The 14,445-nt window shown below is 38.1% G+C and overlaps 1 protein-coding gene across 8 annotated transcripts in view; it reads right to left on the bottom strand.

The window, feature by feature from the left end:
* GRIA4 (glutamate ionotropic receptor AMPA type subunit 4) overlaps positions 1–14,445 on the bottom strand; it is a 221,320-nt gene that overhangs the window by 64,351 nt on the left and 142,524 nt on the right. For all 8 annotated transcript variants that reach the window (XM_040090112.1, XM_040090095.2, XM_040090153.2 and 5 more), the window contains exons 5-9: positions 11,355–11,408; positions 9,253–9,411; positions 7,270–7,437; positions 5,571–5,675; positions 226–336 (exon numbers count right to left, since the gene is read on the bottom strand). In XM_040090112.1, coding sequence (XP_039946046.1) covers positions 226–336; positions 5,571–5,675; positions 7,270–7,437; positions 9,253–9,411; positions 11,355–11,408 — 597 coding nt within the window. The remainder of the gene's footprint in view (positions 1–225; positions 337–5,570; positions 5,676–7,269; positions 7,438–9,252; positions 9,412–11,354; positions 11,409–14,445) is intronic.

The following is a 14,445-nucleotide window of genomic DNA, read 5'->3' as shown; positions in this document are numbered from 1 at the left end:
AAGAAAAAAATTACCACAACTCAATTTTTAAAACCTGATTTCAAGTGAATCATTATATTAAATGCATACCAAAAAAAATCTATGCAGACATGACAGTCAGTATAATTAAGATATATGGCTCTCATCCTCCCACTAACCTAGGAACTGGCAGACTAAATTAGATCATAATTAGAAATGAGATTGTGACACACAATAGTATAAGTATTAAAAAAAGAAACACCTTACCAAAATTGTAGTGACAACTACTGTTCTATTCTCAATGGCTGCAGTATCATTTCCAAGTGTAGGTTCATGCTGAATCAAAACTAATTTATCCATGTCATTCCAATAACCAACCTGCAAAACAAAATGTATTCATTTGCAGTAAAGTCTAGATTCTGCATAACTACAAATTTAAACTACTACAAATATAGAGACACAAGGTAAATTCCACTTTCATTAGCTTGAAGCCTTCCTGGGGCATAAATGAGATACAAGAATTTTCTCTTCCCACAAGAATATTTTCATTTGCTAGTCCTCTAGATCTTTTGGTCTTAGACAGAGGAATGAAAGACATCTGGATGACAGTTTTGTAATCCCATGGCTGATTCAATTCCTTGCTCCATCATGGGCTACCCAGGAGACCCCAGGGCAGGGATTTATGCCAGGCTTCTTCCACTTAACAGCTAGCACTGACCTTTTAGTACCAACATTAGAAGCCCTGTTATTTACACTTTCTTTACACTCACAGGACAGACATTACCAGCAGACAGTGACTCAGCTCATGCAGGATAAGCATCCCTCCTTGAAAGGCACTTGCTTTTCCCACTGTCTGTAAAGCATGGTGAGACTGAATTCTTCCTAAATATATCTCTGGGAAGTGCCTACAGGGAGATGGAACAAATCAGGTTTTTCTCTTCTTGGCTGCATTTAGGCTGCCATAACCCTTCTCTGAGCAGCTTTATGATAAAACAGCTGCCTTTGTTCGTTGCTGGCAACAAACTTCTCTATAGTCAGATTTGAATCAGTTCTTGTAATCCCACGGAGGAAAACCCCTGAACCTATTTTTCCCTCTTCTTGCCCTATCTTTTCTGCAGGCATATCATGGCTGTCTGTGCATCCACTGACAAGGCCGATGGGGCTTTTTCCTCTGACCCAGCACTGACAGCACTCAGCTCCATGTCAAGTGGACAACATGAACACAAATGTGTCAGTAGAACAGTGTTCTAATCCCACCTCAAGGGGCTCCCTTGCTTGCTGGGAACCTAATGAATTGGGAAACTGATCTTTCTTCCCAGCATGATTTAACAGTCACATAATTTAAAAGGTTTCTATCAAAGAGATGCAATTCAACCAGGCACAGTTCAGTTTCCAGGAGCGCCTGGGGATGAGGCAGCAGCAGCAGCTGCCCCTTGCCCCCTTCCTTGTTTAATTAGGAGTTCATGAGACCAAAAGTTGGGAAAGTGGAATGCCTTGTCTATCTTACTAGAAGAGGAAGAGGAATTTTAGTGGAAAGTGGGCTCCAGGCAGAGCTTCGATGTGACTGTCAGGATCAAAGGATACTCTGTGCCTTGGATGAAAAATTTCAGTATGATGGAAACTGGTTAAATGATCAAATCAGTTATGTAGTCAATATTATTTCCAACACTATTGCAGAGCTCTGATTAAATTCACATAGGATTCTGCCTCCATGTCATGTTCAGCTCAATGCAGTGATGTGATATGAGAGTCTAAAAGAGCAAGGGAGTGCTCCTGGTTCCTGTCTTATACGCATTACATATATATTCTGTATTTTATTAAAATAGTCAACCTTCCTCTTTATTTTTACTTGTACTATGTCAAGTTTCCTACTTCAAAAAATGCACAGAGAGGGAAGTCATTTTAACAGTCCCTAGAGCAGTTTGACTGAACATGAGTGATTTTTTTTTTTTTTTTTTTTTTGATTTTTTTTTTTTATTAGTGAAGCAAACAAGCACAAACTGTCCTGCACAAGTTCGGGTATATTTTGTTGAAATGTTCCTTTTATTTTTGTGATTGCTCTTACAGCACTGGAGCCTTGATTTAGGTGTCTGCAGCTAACAGGAAGTGTCAGCAATGCTGATATAGTGGAGAGGAAGGTTTTCTTCCTAGTAGTGTGCACTGCTAACAAATATTCATTTTCAGCCAGACAGCCATACAGCCACAGATACAAGTGACTATTGAAAATGTGGAGTTCTTGTCAAAGAACTGTGACCAGCTGAAGGCAAAATATGTACATCAAAATCTGGCAGTTTGAGGAACTATTATGATAGTGAATGATGATTTTTCATTGTGCAATTCTTCAATGCTATGAAGTTCAGAAAGAAAGCAGAGAACTAATTATGTACTGTGTTACAGAAGTAAGTACTATATGAAAATTCAGACAGAGATGAAGGAATTATTTGAGAAATGACAGGCATCTTTTAAAGGAATTTTAGTAGTTGTGCATTGGTGTGAGTTTGTATGAGTTTGGTGCAAACCTGCACTAAAGTAACTCTTGGACTAGATTACTGAATAAATATGAAAGTTACGTCATGACACTTGTAGAAAAGTATAGAGATACACAGTCACTTTGAGACCATTAAATAACAGTATACTTTCCCATAAATACCTCAACTCCACAAGGAAAAAAACTCCACAAAGGATAGGACTGAATTTAGCTATAAAAGTACCTTCAATTCTATTTGGGTTGCAATTGAACTTCATATCAGCTGCATCCACTTATACAGAGACTGAATTTATCTTTTAGGAAAAAAATACTGCAAAAAATATTTGCTTCAAAGTAAATTTGCTGTAACTGTTTTGAATGAATGCTCTTTCTGAAGGCCTGTGCACCTTGTAGTAACCACTGAAGTGATCCTGTTGGAGCACGCAAGCCACTGAGGGCAAGAGAATACTCAAAAATTTTGATAAATAATTTTTATGTTGCCAAGTTGGAATTCAGATGTCAAATCCTAGACTGTCTTGTGTATGTAATACAATGCATATGCTTTCTTTTTTTTCTTTTCCTATTTCTTTTTCTTTTCCTTTTCCTTTTCTTCCCCCTAAATTTTGGTGATAGGATGCATGGTGAATGACACAATTACAGAATTACTGAGCTGGGAAGGGACCTCTGTTAGTCATTTGGTCAAACCTCTCGTTCAGCCTAAAGCCAGTTGCCCAGGACTGTGTTTGGATGGCTTCTGAATGTCTCCAAGGATGAAGACTTCACAACCTCCCTGCACAACATGTGGTAACGCTTGATCACTCTCAGAGTATAAAAAAGTACTTCCTAATGTTCAGAAGGAACCTCCTGTGTTTCAGTTTGTGCTCACTTCTTCTGGTCCAGTCCCTGAGCACCAGTGAAAAGCCTTTATCACTTGATCACAACCCTCCAGTCACATGAGCCATTCCATTACATCTGTGTGATCCTTGTCCTCCTACCCTTTCCCCTCACTAGCAGTTTTTGTTACTGCTCTGCAGAGAAGAACCAAGTAAGAAGTGCTGCATAAATGAAACTAACATGAGCATAAAAGGCTAATATTTCTCATTTTACTAAACTATGTGGAAGTCTTCCTCTGTCTAGCTGTGCCATTTTTTAATGGTCTCTTCACATATTTAAAGCTGTGGGCAACTAAAATCACTTTTTCAAATATTAGAGCCATGCGTTACTCTGAATAGAAAGGCAGTTTTGAAAGGATAGTGCTGGGTGACTCATAAGTCATGTTATGTTGGACAGGAGAAAAAGACATTAATAGTGAAGGCCTCTTAGTTCCATTAAGTAGAGTCATTTCTCACATATTATATAGGGTTTGTCAGGCTGGGCCACAGAATTAGTCCAATGATCACATATCAAGCATTATCTAATACATGAGAAATAAATTCTTGTGAGTAGCCAGATCTGTCAAAGCTGTTATGACTTGTTATATCAAATGCAGGTAATGACTTAGGAGTACAGAGAGACAGGACTGGAAGGTAAGAGAAGCACCTTGGGCCTCTAGCACAGCACAGACATAGCTCCTCTGTTTGCAATCACCCTCCCCTTAAACTGCAGGCAAGAAGAGAGGATGGGGACATCCCTGCAGTGCTTGCTGCCAGGCAGACACCTCGCCCGTAACAGGTGACAAAGGTTGAAACCGACTCTTTTCAAAAGTTTGCTGACAAGCAAATTCCCTAATAAAGTTGTGACCTAATTAAACACATCTCTTTGCACCTTGCCTTCCCTCCTGTACAACTGGGAATAGGGGATGGAAAGGGCATAATTCAGTTTCCTCCAGGGCACCCCAGCGACCCATATATCCTCCTGGCTGCCAGTGCTGTGCTACGGAGACAGGAAGGAAGGAGGGCCTGGTAGCAAGATCGGACGCATTTTCTGGCGCAAGGCAGTGGACTTCCCAGGAGAGGAAAGACAAACTCACCTTTCCCAATTTATTCTTCAGCCATCTGTCACACTTTCAAAAGACAACTGCACCAACAGACCTTATATACAGGTACATGCTTTGCTTTGATCTATGGCTCTCTACTGTAACATAGTGGCAATTTTTTCATCCAAGTGTGTAATTCTGCTCTGGGTCTGCAGGTTAACAGTCTGTCTCCTCAGCACTGCGGCAGGCAACAGTCTCCAGGGACACACAGTTCACCTGTGGTACTACTTACTGTGCTTGTCACCTCTGGCCAAGAGCAGAGGACTATTTGACTGCTTTGGCCCTATTCAAGCAGCAGTGAGTATCCCATTCACCATCACCTGCCCCCTTTTCTTATTCTGATGACCTCACAAACAAAATAGCCTCAATGACTCAAAAAAAAAAAAAAAAAAAAAAAAAAAAAAAAAAAAAAAAAAAAAAAAGAAAAGAAAATCCTTGAGCCTGAGTATGTTTTCCGCTCTTATATGTTTTGTATGATAATAAATGGACAAATTTCAGCATAGAAGAAAAAGGATCAACAAAGTACCCAGGCTTATCTTTTCAAAGGGATTGGGCTGAGTGATAATGAGCATTCAGACATGAAGGATCTGTTTAGACATGTATTAATGTGCATTTGCTTACAAGCAACCAAGCCAATCAAGCACACAGGATTAGATACTGCAATAAATTTCAGAAAATAGAAGTCAGGTCATTCTCTCTTCATTCTCTATCCTCTTTTGTCCTTTCACCCTTAAAAGCCCTGTATTAGTTACAGCCTATGATTCATGTTTATACAGAATGTACAAATCAACTTGCTTAAAAATCCAAGTTATTTTTAAGACAGAAATCTTGGGATGAGATACAAGAAATATCTACTATTCAGAATTCTGACCATTTTCCATCATCCAGCAGCCTAGCAACATGTCATCCAGCTGTTTTTCATTAGTATGCTTGACTAACTGACATCCCACCACTCCAAGATGCACACTTGTTTTTGTGTTCCCCAATTTGAGGCACTGAATAATAGCATCTAGTAGAAAGCAGCTAAAAACTGCCTTCACCAGAAATACCCATGTAACCCAAAGTATTATACCTTTTCAAACCACAGAGTCCACTTTAAAATGTTTGCATAACCATTTCATCATACACAACTCATTTATATGACACGAGGATGGCAATGTGAGCACATACCTTCCGAGGGCCAGTATTTTTCAGCTCAAAGACATCCATGGTGTAGTTGACTCTGCGACCGTAGTGGTCGAACTGGACATTTCCAGTCAAACCTTGTATTCGAACCTACCAATGGAAGAAAAACCACCATGACGATCCAGTCTTATGCTCTTTATTTCAAATTTCACAGAGCAGTGCAAATTACCCTGGCTACATCCTTAGATTACCATAAAGACACCACTGTAGAACAGTTCAAAGAAATAAAGTTATCTACCTTCTTTATATTCTTTTTTCCTTCAAACCATGCTGAAAACAGACTTAGATTTGTCAGTATCTAACTGCTAACAAAGACACACAGTGCACCTTCTCTTCTTTCATGCTGTGCAGCTCAACAACACCTTCCAGCTGCAGGTTCTAAAGACAAGTACATTTTTTACTATTCTTACCGCTCCTGCAGTCATATGAAAAAACCTAGATGGAGTTTGGCCTGAGCTCACATGTCATCACGGTCAATTTGACAACAACTTTTAGCTGCAGCAAAGTAGTTTGCTCTCATGGAAGATGATACAGGGCTGATAGGGACAGGGTTTGAAAAGGGTGTTTTGGAATCATTAGAATGAAGAAGGCCAGAGGTGAAGCCTTACGATTGGCTGTGGCAATTTCCCACCACCCGTGCCTCAGCTGAAACCAGGACACTTTTTCTTTCTTTCAGCACTTTACTGTGTCACTGAAGGATACCCAAGCTGTGGTCCTTGTCCCAAAAAAGTCATGGCCATATTGCTGCTGGCTACAATTTTAAGCAGGATCTGGCCATGAAAACCTCCTTGGCAGAATTTGAAGTCTCATGCTGTCTGTCTCAACACAGAAGCCTGACTTAACGTTTCTCTCAATTGTTACAGATCTGTGCATCTGCACAGAATATGTGAAGCATACAAAATGCTTTATTTCTCTCCCTAAGAGTCAGGATGTGGCTCGAAATCACTTACTCTTTCCCTCTGTCCATTTCTATCTCTGCTGTTTTTTCTCCAGGTCTAAAACCTTGGCTTCCAGGCACAGAGCTGCCAGCTCTGTCAGCAGTCACTTCTCCTCAGCAGTTTCTCCTGAGTGGAGTCTGCTCATTTGCAATGATTTAAATTCTACTGCAGGATTTTTATTTTCTTTACTGTCCCATTCAAAGGAAAGGCTAAATCATCTTGACAGAGATCTGGAACTTTCTAGGCATCCATATTCATCAGGAATTCAAAATCCTGACATCAGAGAAAAATAGCTCTGGGTAATTTCTTTTTAAAGAAAAGAATCCCCAAACCACCTATATTATTTCTCTGGGAGAAATCTACTTTTATTGAAGATGACAGAAACATATTTGAAAGGTTATATTATGTGGTTATATTATACCTTTTCCCTTAAATGAAAATATTTGTACAGCCAGGTTATTTGTCACTATTGCAATAGTACCAAATGAATTCAGCAGTGCAGTGGAGAAAGTTCCAATTATCTCAAAAGATCTAACAGTAGCTTCAAATAATAGTAGTTCCTCTCTGCCTGCATTCCAAGTTACAAATCAGAACAACTTGAACAGCCCAAGCTGCTTCCAATTTCCAAGTAAAAAATAATTTTCCCTCTCCTATTACTACCCTTGTGCATGCTGTTTTGCAAGTCATCTAGTGTGCAACTGGTATCCAAAATTCTAAAAGATCCTTAGAATAAAGCCTCCCCTTACCTGTTTTAATGTCCTTTCCATATCAATTCCTTGACCCCATGGGGCTGCAGGGTTGGCAAGACAATCACCAGCATTTCCTCTCCTTGAAATATCAATTTTCTGTCTTCTAAGATTACGGAAAGTTTCAGCCATCACAAGTACTCCATCATATGTCAATGCAGATGTATACTAAATAGATGGACAAACACAACCCTTCAGAATTGACAAAAAGAATCCGCTGCTTCAAGATAATTCTAGTTTGATTCATTATGCAGCAGTTTCTTCACCTTTGTTTAGAAAACAGTTCTCCTCAAAATCAAAACCAATTTTGTCTAAGGGACAAATGCAGGACATTTCAGTAGGTACAGCTTTAAAACTGCATTTAAAGCTTTAAAACTGTATTTCCTAAGAGTAGAAAAATCTGCACCTTAAGAATTAATTAAAAAAAAAAAAACCCACCTTGAAATATTCAAGGTTTGGGTTTTTTTTCCACTTGACTTGTATAATAGGGAATATCCCCTGCCACCTAACTTACTCAAAAGAAAAGAAACATTAACTCACAGAAAATATAAGTGAAAAAACGCGCAGCTAATGAGCAGACATCCAGGCTACTGGAACTGTTAAGAATGATCAAGAGTAGGTTCTTCCTATTGGAAAACCTGTGTTGGCTTTCTGCCTGAGAGGTACCCTAAGCAATCTGTGTTTCTACACTAACTACAGTTACAGCTTTAGGTTGATAACACGCCAAATGAAATGTTCAGAACAAGTCTTCAGCAGATGTTAGCCTGGAGCCACATAAACAAAGGGGTGTTTTCTCAGTAAGTTCCCCTGATAAAAACAATGCATCAGGCAGAGTTGTTCACATGCCCAGGGCTGTTATTGATACGCTTTCTAACTTCCAAAATTCAAATTCCATTATTCAAATCTAATTTCCTTTCTTTCCTTTGTCTTGCAGATTATAAGGTCTTTGAGACATGATTTACCTCTATAACCTCAAATTTTGGTTATCCCTAGATGAATTATATGTGATTCCAATTAATCATGGTTACTTCTCAGAAGCAGGCAGAATAATCCTGGTTTTGTGGCAAGGAGTCCTAAAGGTAGAATTTTTCCTTTCACCAGTAAATGGGGATGTCTGAATTCCAAGCCCGTGGTTTTGGTTTGGTTGTTGTTGTTGGGTTTGAATTTTTTTGTTTGTTTGTTTTTGTTTGTCTTTACATAAATTTTTTGAATTCTGTAGCTATGTCTTGTAATACCCATGTTGATGTTTTCTCTAGACTTTGCTAAGCTACTGATGTCCCAGCCAAGGGAGGGCTGGTTGCTTATCTTTGCATAGTGCCCAGCAGAAAGGGCCCTATTTTCAAGCACATCTGGTATGCATTAGTGCATATAACAACAGAACTACTTTGATGAAATCATATTTACAGCTGTACTGTGATTTGCTTGCCAGGAAAATTATCTGTCAAAGAAATATTCTCTTAACAACCTGTGACGGATTAGGATAGAGGAACACTGGGATGAGATTTAACTTTAAAATCATGCCTGAATGTGATTTCTACATGAGGTTTTGAGGTAGAAAATCTCCACAGGAAACTCATATGAAAATTTAAAGGTAGCAAATTTACAGTTACAGTAATATCTCAACCAGGAGAATTCACCTGTCAGAAAAGATCTGCACTCCAGAGAAACCTAGATAATTAGACTAATTAGGAAATTGTATTGAAATTAAGTTGTCAGTTAAGCATTTGACCTTTAACTTCTGTCAGTAAAGGGGTGAAATTGGAGAATAAGAGACATTTATAAGTACATCAGCAAAATGTGTTGCGGTTTTTGTTTCCACCACACAAATGTAAGGATAGGCATGATTAATGGCCAGTAACAGTAAGATCAGCTGTCTTCTCCTCTGCCTAAATATTAAAGTCTTCATTCATGTATTCAACAATGTTAATCAGAAATTAGAACACTGGAGGCATATCTTTGGTAGTGCTTCAGATCAGGGAGTACCTTTGGTGGGGTCTCAGATCCTGGGTATTCTCTCTGGTCCAGTTTCTTCCAGCGCTGCATCAGCTTAGTTACCATTGGGGTACTGAAATCCACTAGCTGAAATCCAGTCACATTGGCTCCTCCATGCATAAATCTCTCCAGAGAAATATCTTTGAATCCCTAGAAAATCAATTTAAGATTTTGTTTGCCCTCCTACACCACTGTGGGTTCAATCTGTTCTAAGTCAGCACGGCAGAATAAAGAATGCACAACAGCATTCCATTAGAATTAGATTAGAAGGCAAAATTTAGAACCAGAGAATAATGTTGAACCTTCATTCATAAATTCAGTTTGTGTAATAAAGAAAAAAAAGCAAGAAATAAATTTGCCACATTATTGCTACGGTGGTCTTGACAGCTAAGCAACACATTGTTGGGAATGGCAGACAGTTTTTGAAGAAGCACCTTTTGCAAATCAACTGAAAAATGCCTACAGAATATTAAAGGTTTAATCCAATTTCCACGAAAGTTGTTAGATTGGATTAAGCACTATACTAGTGCTTTAAAAAATGCATCCCACTATTTTTGCACATTTAAAAAATGAACAACACTATTCTGTAAATAAATTTACTCCAGGATTTATGGTTTAGGCTCAAAATGTCTGAGATAATGAGATAATATAATAGACATAAGAAGGCAGAGACAGCACATGAGGATCTCAGTGCATAGAAAACAACATCAGAATAACACTTCTGTTAAATAGGGTTGTGGTAGCTCTTAGATCTGTTATATATTGAAAACCTAGAGTGAATCCCAACACTGAAAGAGAAGATAAAGCACATATATCTCCTGACCTATTGGCTTCTCTGGCTAATCTGTTCAGCACAATTCTTTACTAGAATTTGCCTTTAGAGACAGAACTGAACTTCAATAAACTGCATAACACAAACTGCTAAAGCACTAAGAAGCAAACATAAATCTTTCTCATTCTTTCCTAGATGCTATGTCTAAGCTAGCTCAGAGGTATCTTATTTTAATTTTCTTAAATTCCTCTGACTGGTATTTATCAGTGAAAACTCAAGTGAAAACACAAATCTGGAAATATTTAGGAAAAAAAAATGTGGGGTACTGGGAAAAACTGGGAAAAAGACTCGTTAAGGACAGAGATTTGATTCATGTCTTAAGGGATACTAACAGTAAATATAAAAGACGATGCATCAGAAGTCATATTACACACATAATTGAAGAGACAGTAGATAACAAAGCATGCCCCTGCTGAAGTAGTTCAGATGTGCCTGTCTCTGCATACCTCACTAGTAGATTACTGCAATAACCAGTTCCTTGTTTACAGCAACTATTTAGCATGAGAAAAATTACTTGGGGAACTATAAAATTGTAATGTTGAAATATCTAATTTATAAGATCGAAGAGTACAGACATCTCATCTGAAACACACGACGCTTTAAAAATAAACTGAAGTGGTACTAAGTTAAGGTTCAAGTGCAGCAAAGCACAATAAAATATTTCACGTCAACTAAAATTCCTTGAGGGAGAGTAGAAAGAAAACTCTGTCCTACATTCGTGCTTTGTCAGGCAGGTATTTTGGCTTAAAGAATGAGTCATTTAAATAATAAAATACTGCATTTGCTCTTTCTTTGCCTTCTTCTGAGCATTAGCTGTGTGAATGTCCAGTTTAGCCTTCAAGTAAAAATACTGAACAAGTACTTTGACTGGAAATAGCTGATCCTACCAGAAAACAAATGTTCCCTGGGGAACATATAAACGTTACCTCAAGTATTCTTAGGTTACTAATAATAAAAAGTTGAGTCAAAAATCACTGTAGTTCTGTAAATTCTAATTCAGCTTCAAGATACACATATCAGTTCTTTCTCCTATCTTGATTTTGATAAAATCTAGGAGTATTACTTACTATATTACTGTGCCCTTCATATCAAGATAGCTGCAACAAGAAATCCATGTTCTTTTACACATTATAAAGAATGCATTATGCACAAACACATATTAGAGACAAATGGGAAATGCTGTGTGAAGTGCTATAACATCAAAGTAAAACTGAGTGTTTCACTTACCGAGCAGGGGTATAATTTTAGAAAAGTATCTTACCAGGTTGGCAACAATATAATGGTATCCTTTAACATGCTTTCCCACGCTCACAATCTGTGGGAGAGAAGAAAAAAAAAGGAAAAGCAATGTTACTGTTTTCTCTATAAAGGTGTTTTCATAGAAAGCTAGATATAAATCAAAATACATAGCACCAGTAATATAATGTTGTGGGTCTTTTTGCAATAACGTAGCTATAACTTTCCAGGGGATTAATAATGGGGAAAAAGAATAAAATTACAGTGAGTAAAGTAATGAAATGGTAATCTGAGTGCCTTTTGTATTGAAAATGTTACTGTAGCATACTGTTTTATCAAACAGAGCAATTATCTATGGGATACAAATTCAGAAGCAGGAGATCTCACATTAGCTAGAAAGCCTACCCACTGATTTACTTTTTCATTTGAAATAAGTGCAGAATGTATGAATGAAACTGGGCATTCATCTCTTGGGATCAAAGCTGTTTGCTCTTGACGTGGACAAATACTAAGAGCGTTATTCCGCTCTTAGTAAAGTGCTAAAGGCTTTGGGATTTGGATGAGTAAGGACAGAGCATGGTTGTTTGAGTGTTTAATCAAAATACAGCATCAAGCGATGCAGAAAAGGCAGCAACCATGTTATGGCAAGATCAACCAGAGGGTTTAGACAAAAACTATGTCCATACTGGCACGTTGAGTCAATATTATTGCAATTTCTATGATGGGATGACTCTCATTTAATGTGCTGAAAAAAAGAAAGTTAGGTAATATTTTATCAGTAGAAAATGGTGATAATAGATGCATTGCAGATTAAAGCTGCTTTTACTAAAGAAATTAACCAGTACTAATAACCAGTAACTAGTAACTAAGTACTAGCAGTAACATGCAGGTTGCATTTAACAGTACAGTCCTTTGAACTCTTATTTTTGATAGTCTACCACTGCATGCAGCTCAAATTTTTACCTCTCCAGAAAGCATTTTAGCTTCCTTCCAAATGAATAAATAAGACACAAGCAGAAGTTTTCCATGAAGTGCAGGTTACCCAGTAAGTAACGGGAAGCTTATGGATTGGTTTTCTTTCCTGCTTTGAAATCTTAGCTCTGGACTTTGCCTGAAGAATTGACAACTTCCTGCCTTTAGGGATCACACCTCATGTTCAAAAGACAGAACAAACATTCACTATGCCTTGCAGCCCTTTGCAGCCCAGTGCTGTAAAAAGTGAATAAAAATGCATTTTAGAGATGAAGAAAAGCTGATGAAGGACTACATATTTTGACCAAAGACATCCAGGAAACCATCATCTAAATCTAGATTAAGACTTGGAAATACTTGATTCTGGACTCCTTTGTTCCAGTAAATCAATTCCCTTTTGCAGCAGAATGGATGGGAAAAGCCAAGGGATTTGGCATATGTATGTGGTCAAAACTGTTTTAATTTCATTACTTTAAAGTAATAAACAAAATAAGCTATTTGTCTTTTATCCTTTTGCTCTATCCCAAACTATGCTATATATGTATAGCTGTCCTAGGGTGACTTTTTGATGCTTGTATCCCCAGTCTTCTGTTCTATTTATGCCGAATATTAGGTTCTGCACCTTTAAGACTGGTTCTGAGAGAGAAGAGGGAAAAAAGCAGCTCAGAGTTTGTTTGCAGAAACTGCACTCATTCGCCTGCATTCCTTCTCATGGACTGTATTGTCTGCAGCACTGACAGTGAAAGAGAGACAGTGAGGTTTTCTTTGCCTTTTTGCTGGTTTTCCTTGTTAGCTACACCAAGGAAAGTTTTCCCAAGACTGTCTTTTTTCCTGGAACCATTCATCCCTGCTCTGGACTGAAAACCCAGAAGAACACCGGGAGCTCATGTCTGTGGCCCACCAGGGCCTGGGATGTGGCATTTTCCAGTGCAGGAGGGACTGGTAAGAGACTGAGCGAGCCAAGCAATGCCCCACAACAAGGACTCTCTCTCTCTGAATTTGCCATCTCTTCAGAACAGCGATATTATTGGTTTTTGCATGTTTGTGGATACCTTACTTGTAAAAGAAACTGTTCTTTCCGCTTCTCTTGGAGGAGGTTTATGTCTCCCAAACCAGTGTGGGAGGGGCAACTTGAATTTGCTTTCTAGAGGGACCCCTTTGGAGATTTCCTCCCTAAATTTGCCCTAAACCAGGACAACAGTCTAATGCTAAAGTGCTTGTAATTAAAATCCAAAACATAAACCTAAAAAATCTCAAAAGACACTAAATACCCAAGCCATGATCAGATTGTTAACCTTCATATAAATGAATTTTAGACTTAATAAAATTCCCAGATCAGTGATTTAATACCATTGTTACTATTTTAATGGGGGGGGGGGGGGGCCGAGAGGGAGAAGTCACAACTTTCCCTATTATAGCCTCAACATGTGTGAGGAAGATACTATAAAGTAATTTTTTTTTTTTTTTCATATAATAAAAAGCTTCAAGTCCTGGCTGGGTCAATGGCTTCAAAAGGAATATGATCCCTGATCCAAATAAAGCTTATACGTCTGTACTCATTCAGCAGTGCATAGTAATGAAAATATTTGCCCCCCCATTGCAGAGAAACTGCTATAGGTCAAAAAATTACATTTTTGCATAAATACAACCTGAAAGATATTAAGTGGACTGACATAATTTAGGATCATAGAATCATAGAATGATTTGAATTGGAAGAGACCTTCAAGATCATCTAGTTCCAACACCTTCCTAGTCTTTCTCCTCAGATCTCTTCTTGATCTATTCACCCTCAGCTTGGGCAAATTTCCTTTTGAGATTCATTTCTGTGCTTGTTCCTAGGAAATGCATGTAGATACTACCACAGACTTCCTGGATTTGATGTGAATGATGCATAATATTTTTGAAAAACATGAAATTTGACATTTTTATTGAATTCTCTCAACAGTGGTTTCTTTGGGTGAGTGACACAAGTACACAGTTATGTATCACATAGTTGTCTTAACTTCCCTCATCGTCAGTAGAAACAGCAGGCACTCTGAGGAAATGATATAACTTATTCTAAAGCACATATGTAAAACTAAATAGACAGCTTGTGCCCTGAAACTGTGTATTTTTCTGCCTTGACTAGAAAAAGAGTTGATGAG

The sequence above is a fragment of the Hirundo rustica genome, chromosome 2 (genome assembly GCF_015227805.2).
Source record: "Hirundo rustica isolate bHirRus1 chromosome 2, bHirRus1.pri.v3, whole genome shotgun sequence".
NCBI classification, from domain to species: Eukaryota; Metazoa; Chordata; class Aves; order Passeriformes; family Hirundinidae; genus Hirundo; species Hirundo rustica.
The sequence above is the reverse complement of the archived record's forward strand: the minus strand, read 5'-3'. Positions and strand labels throughout refer to the sequence as shown.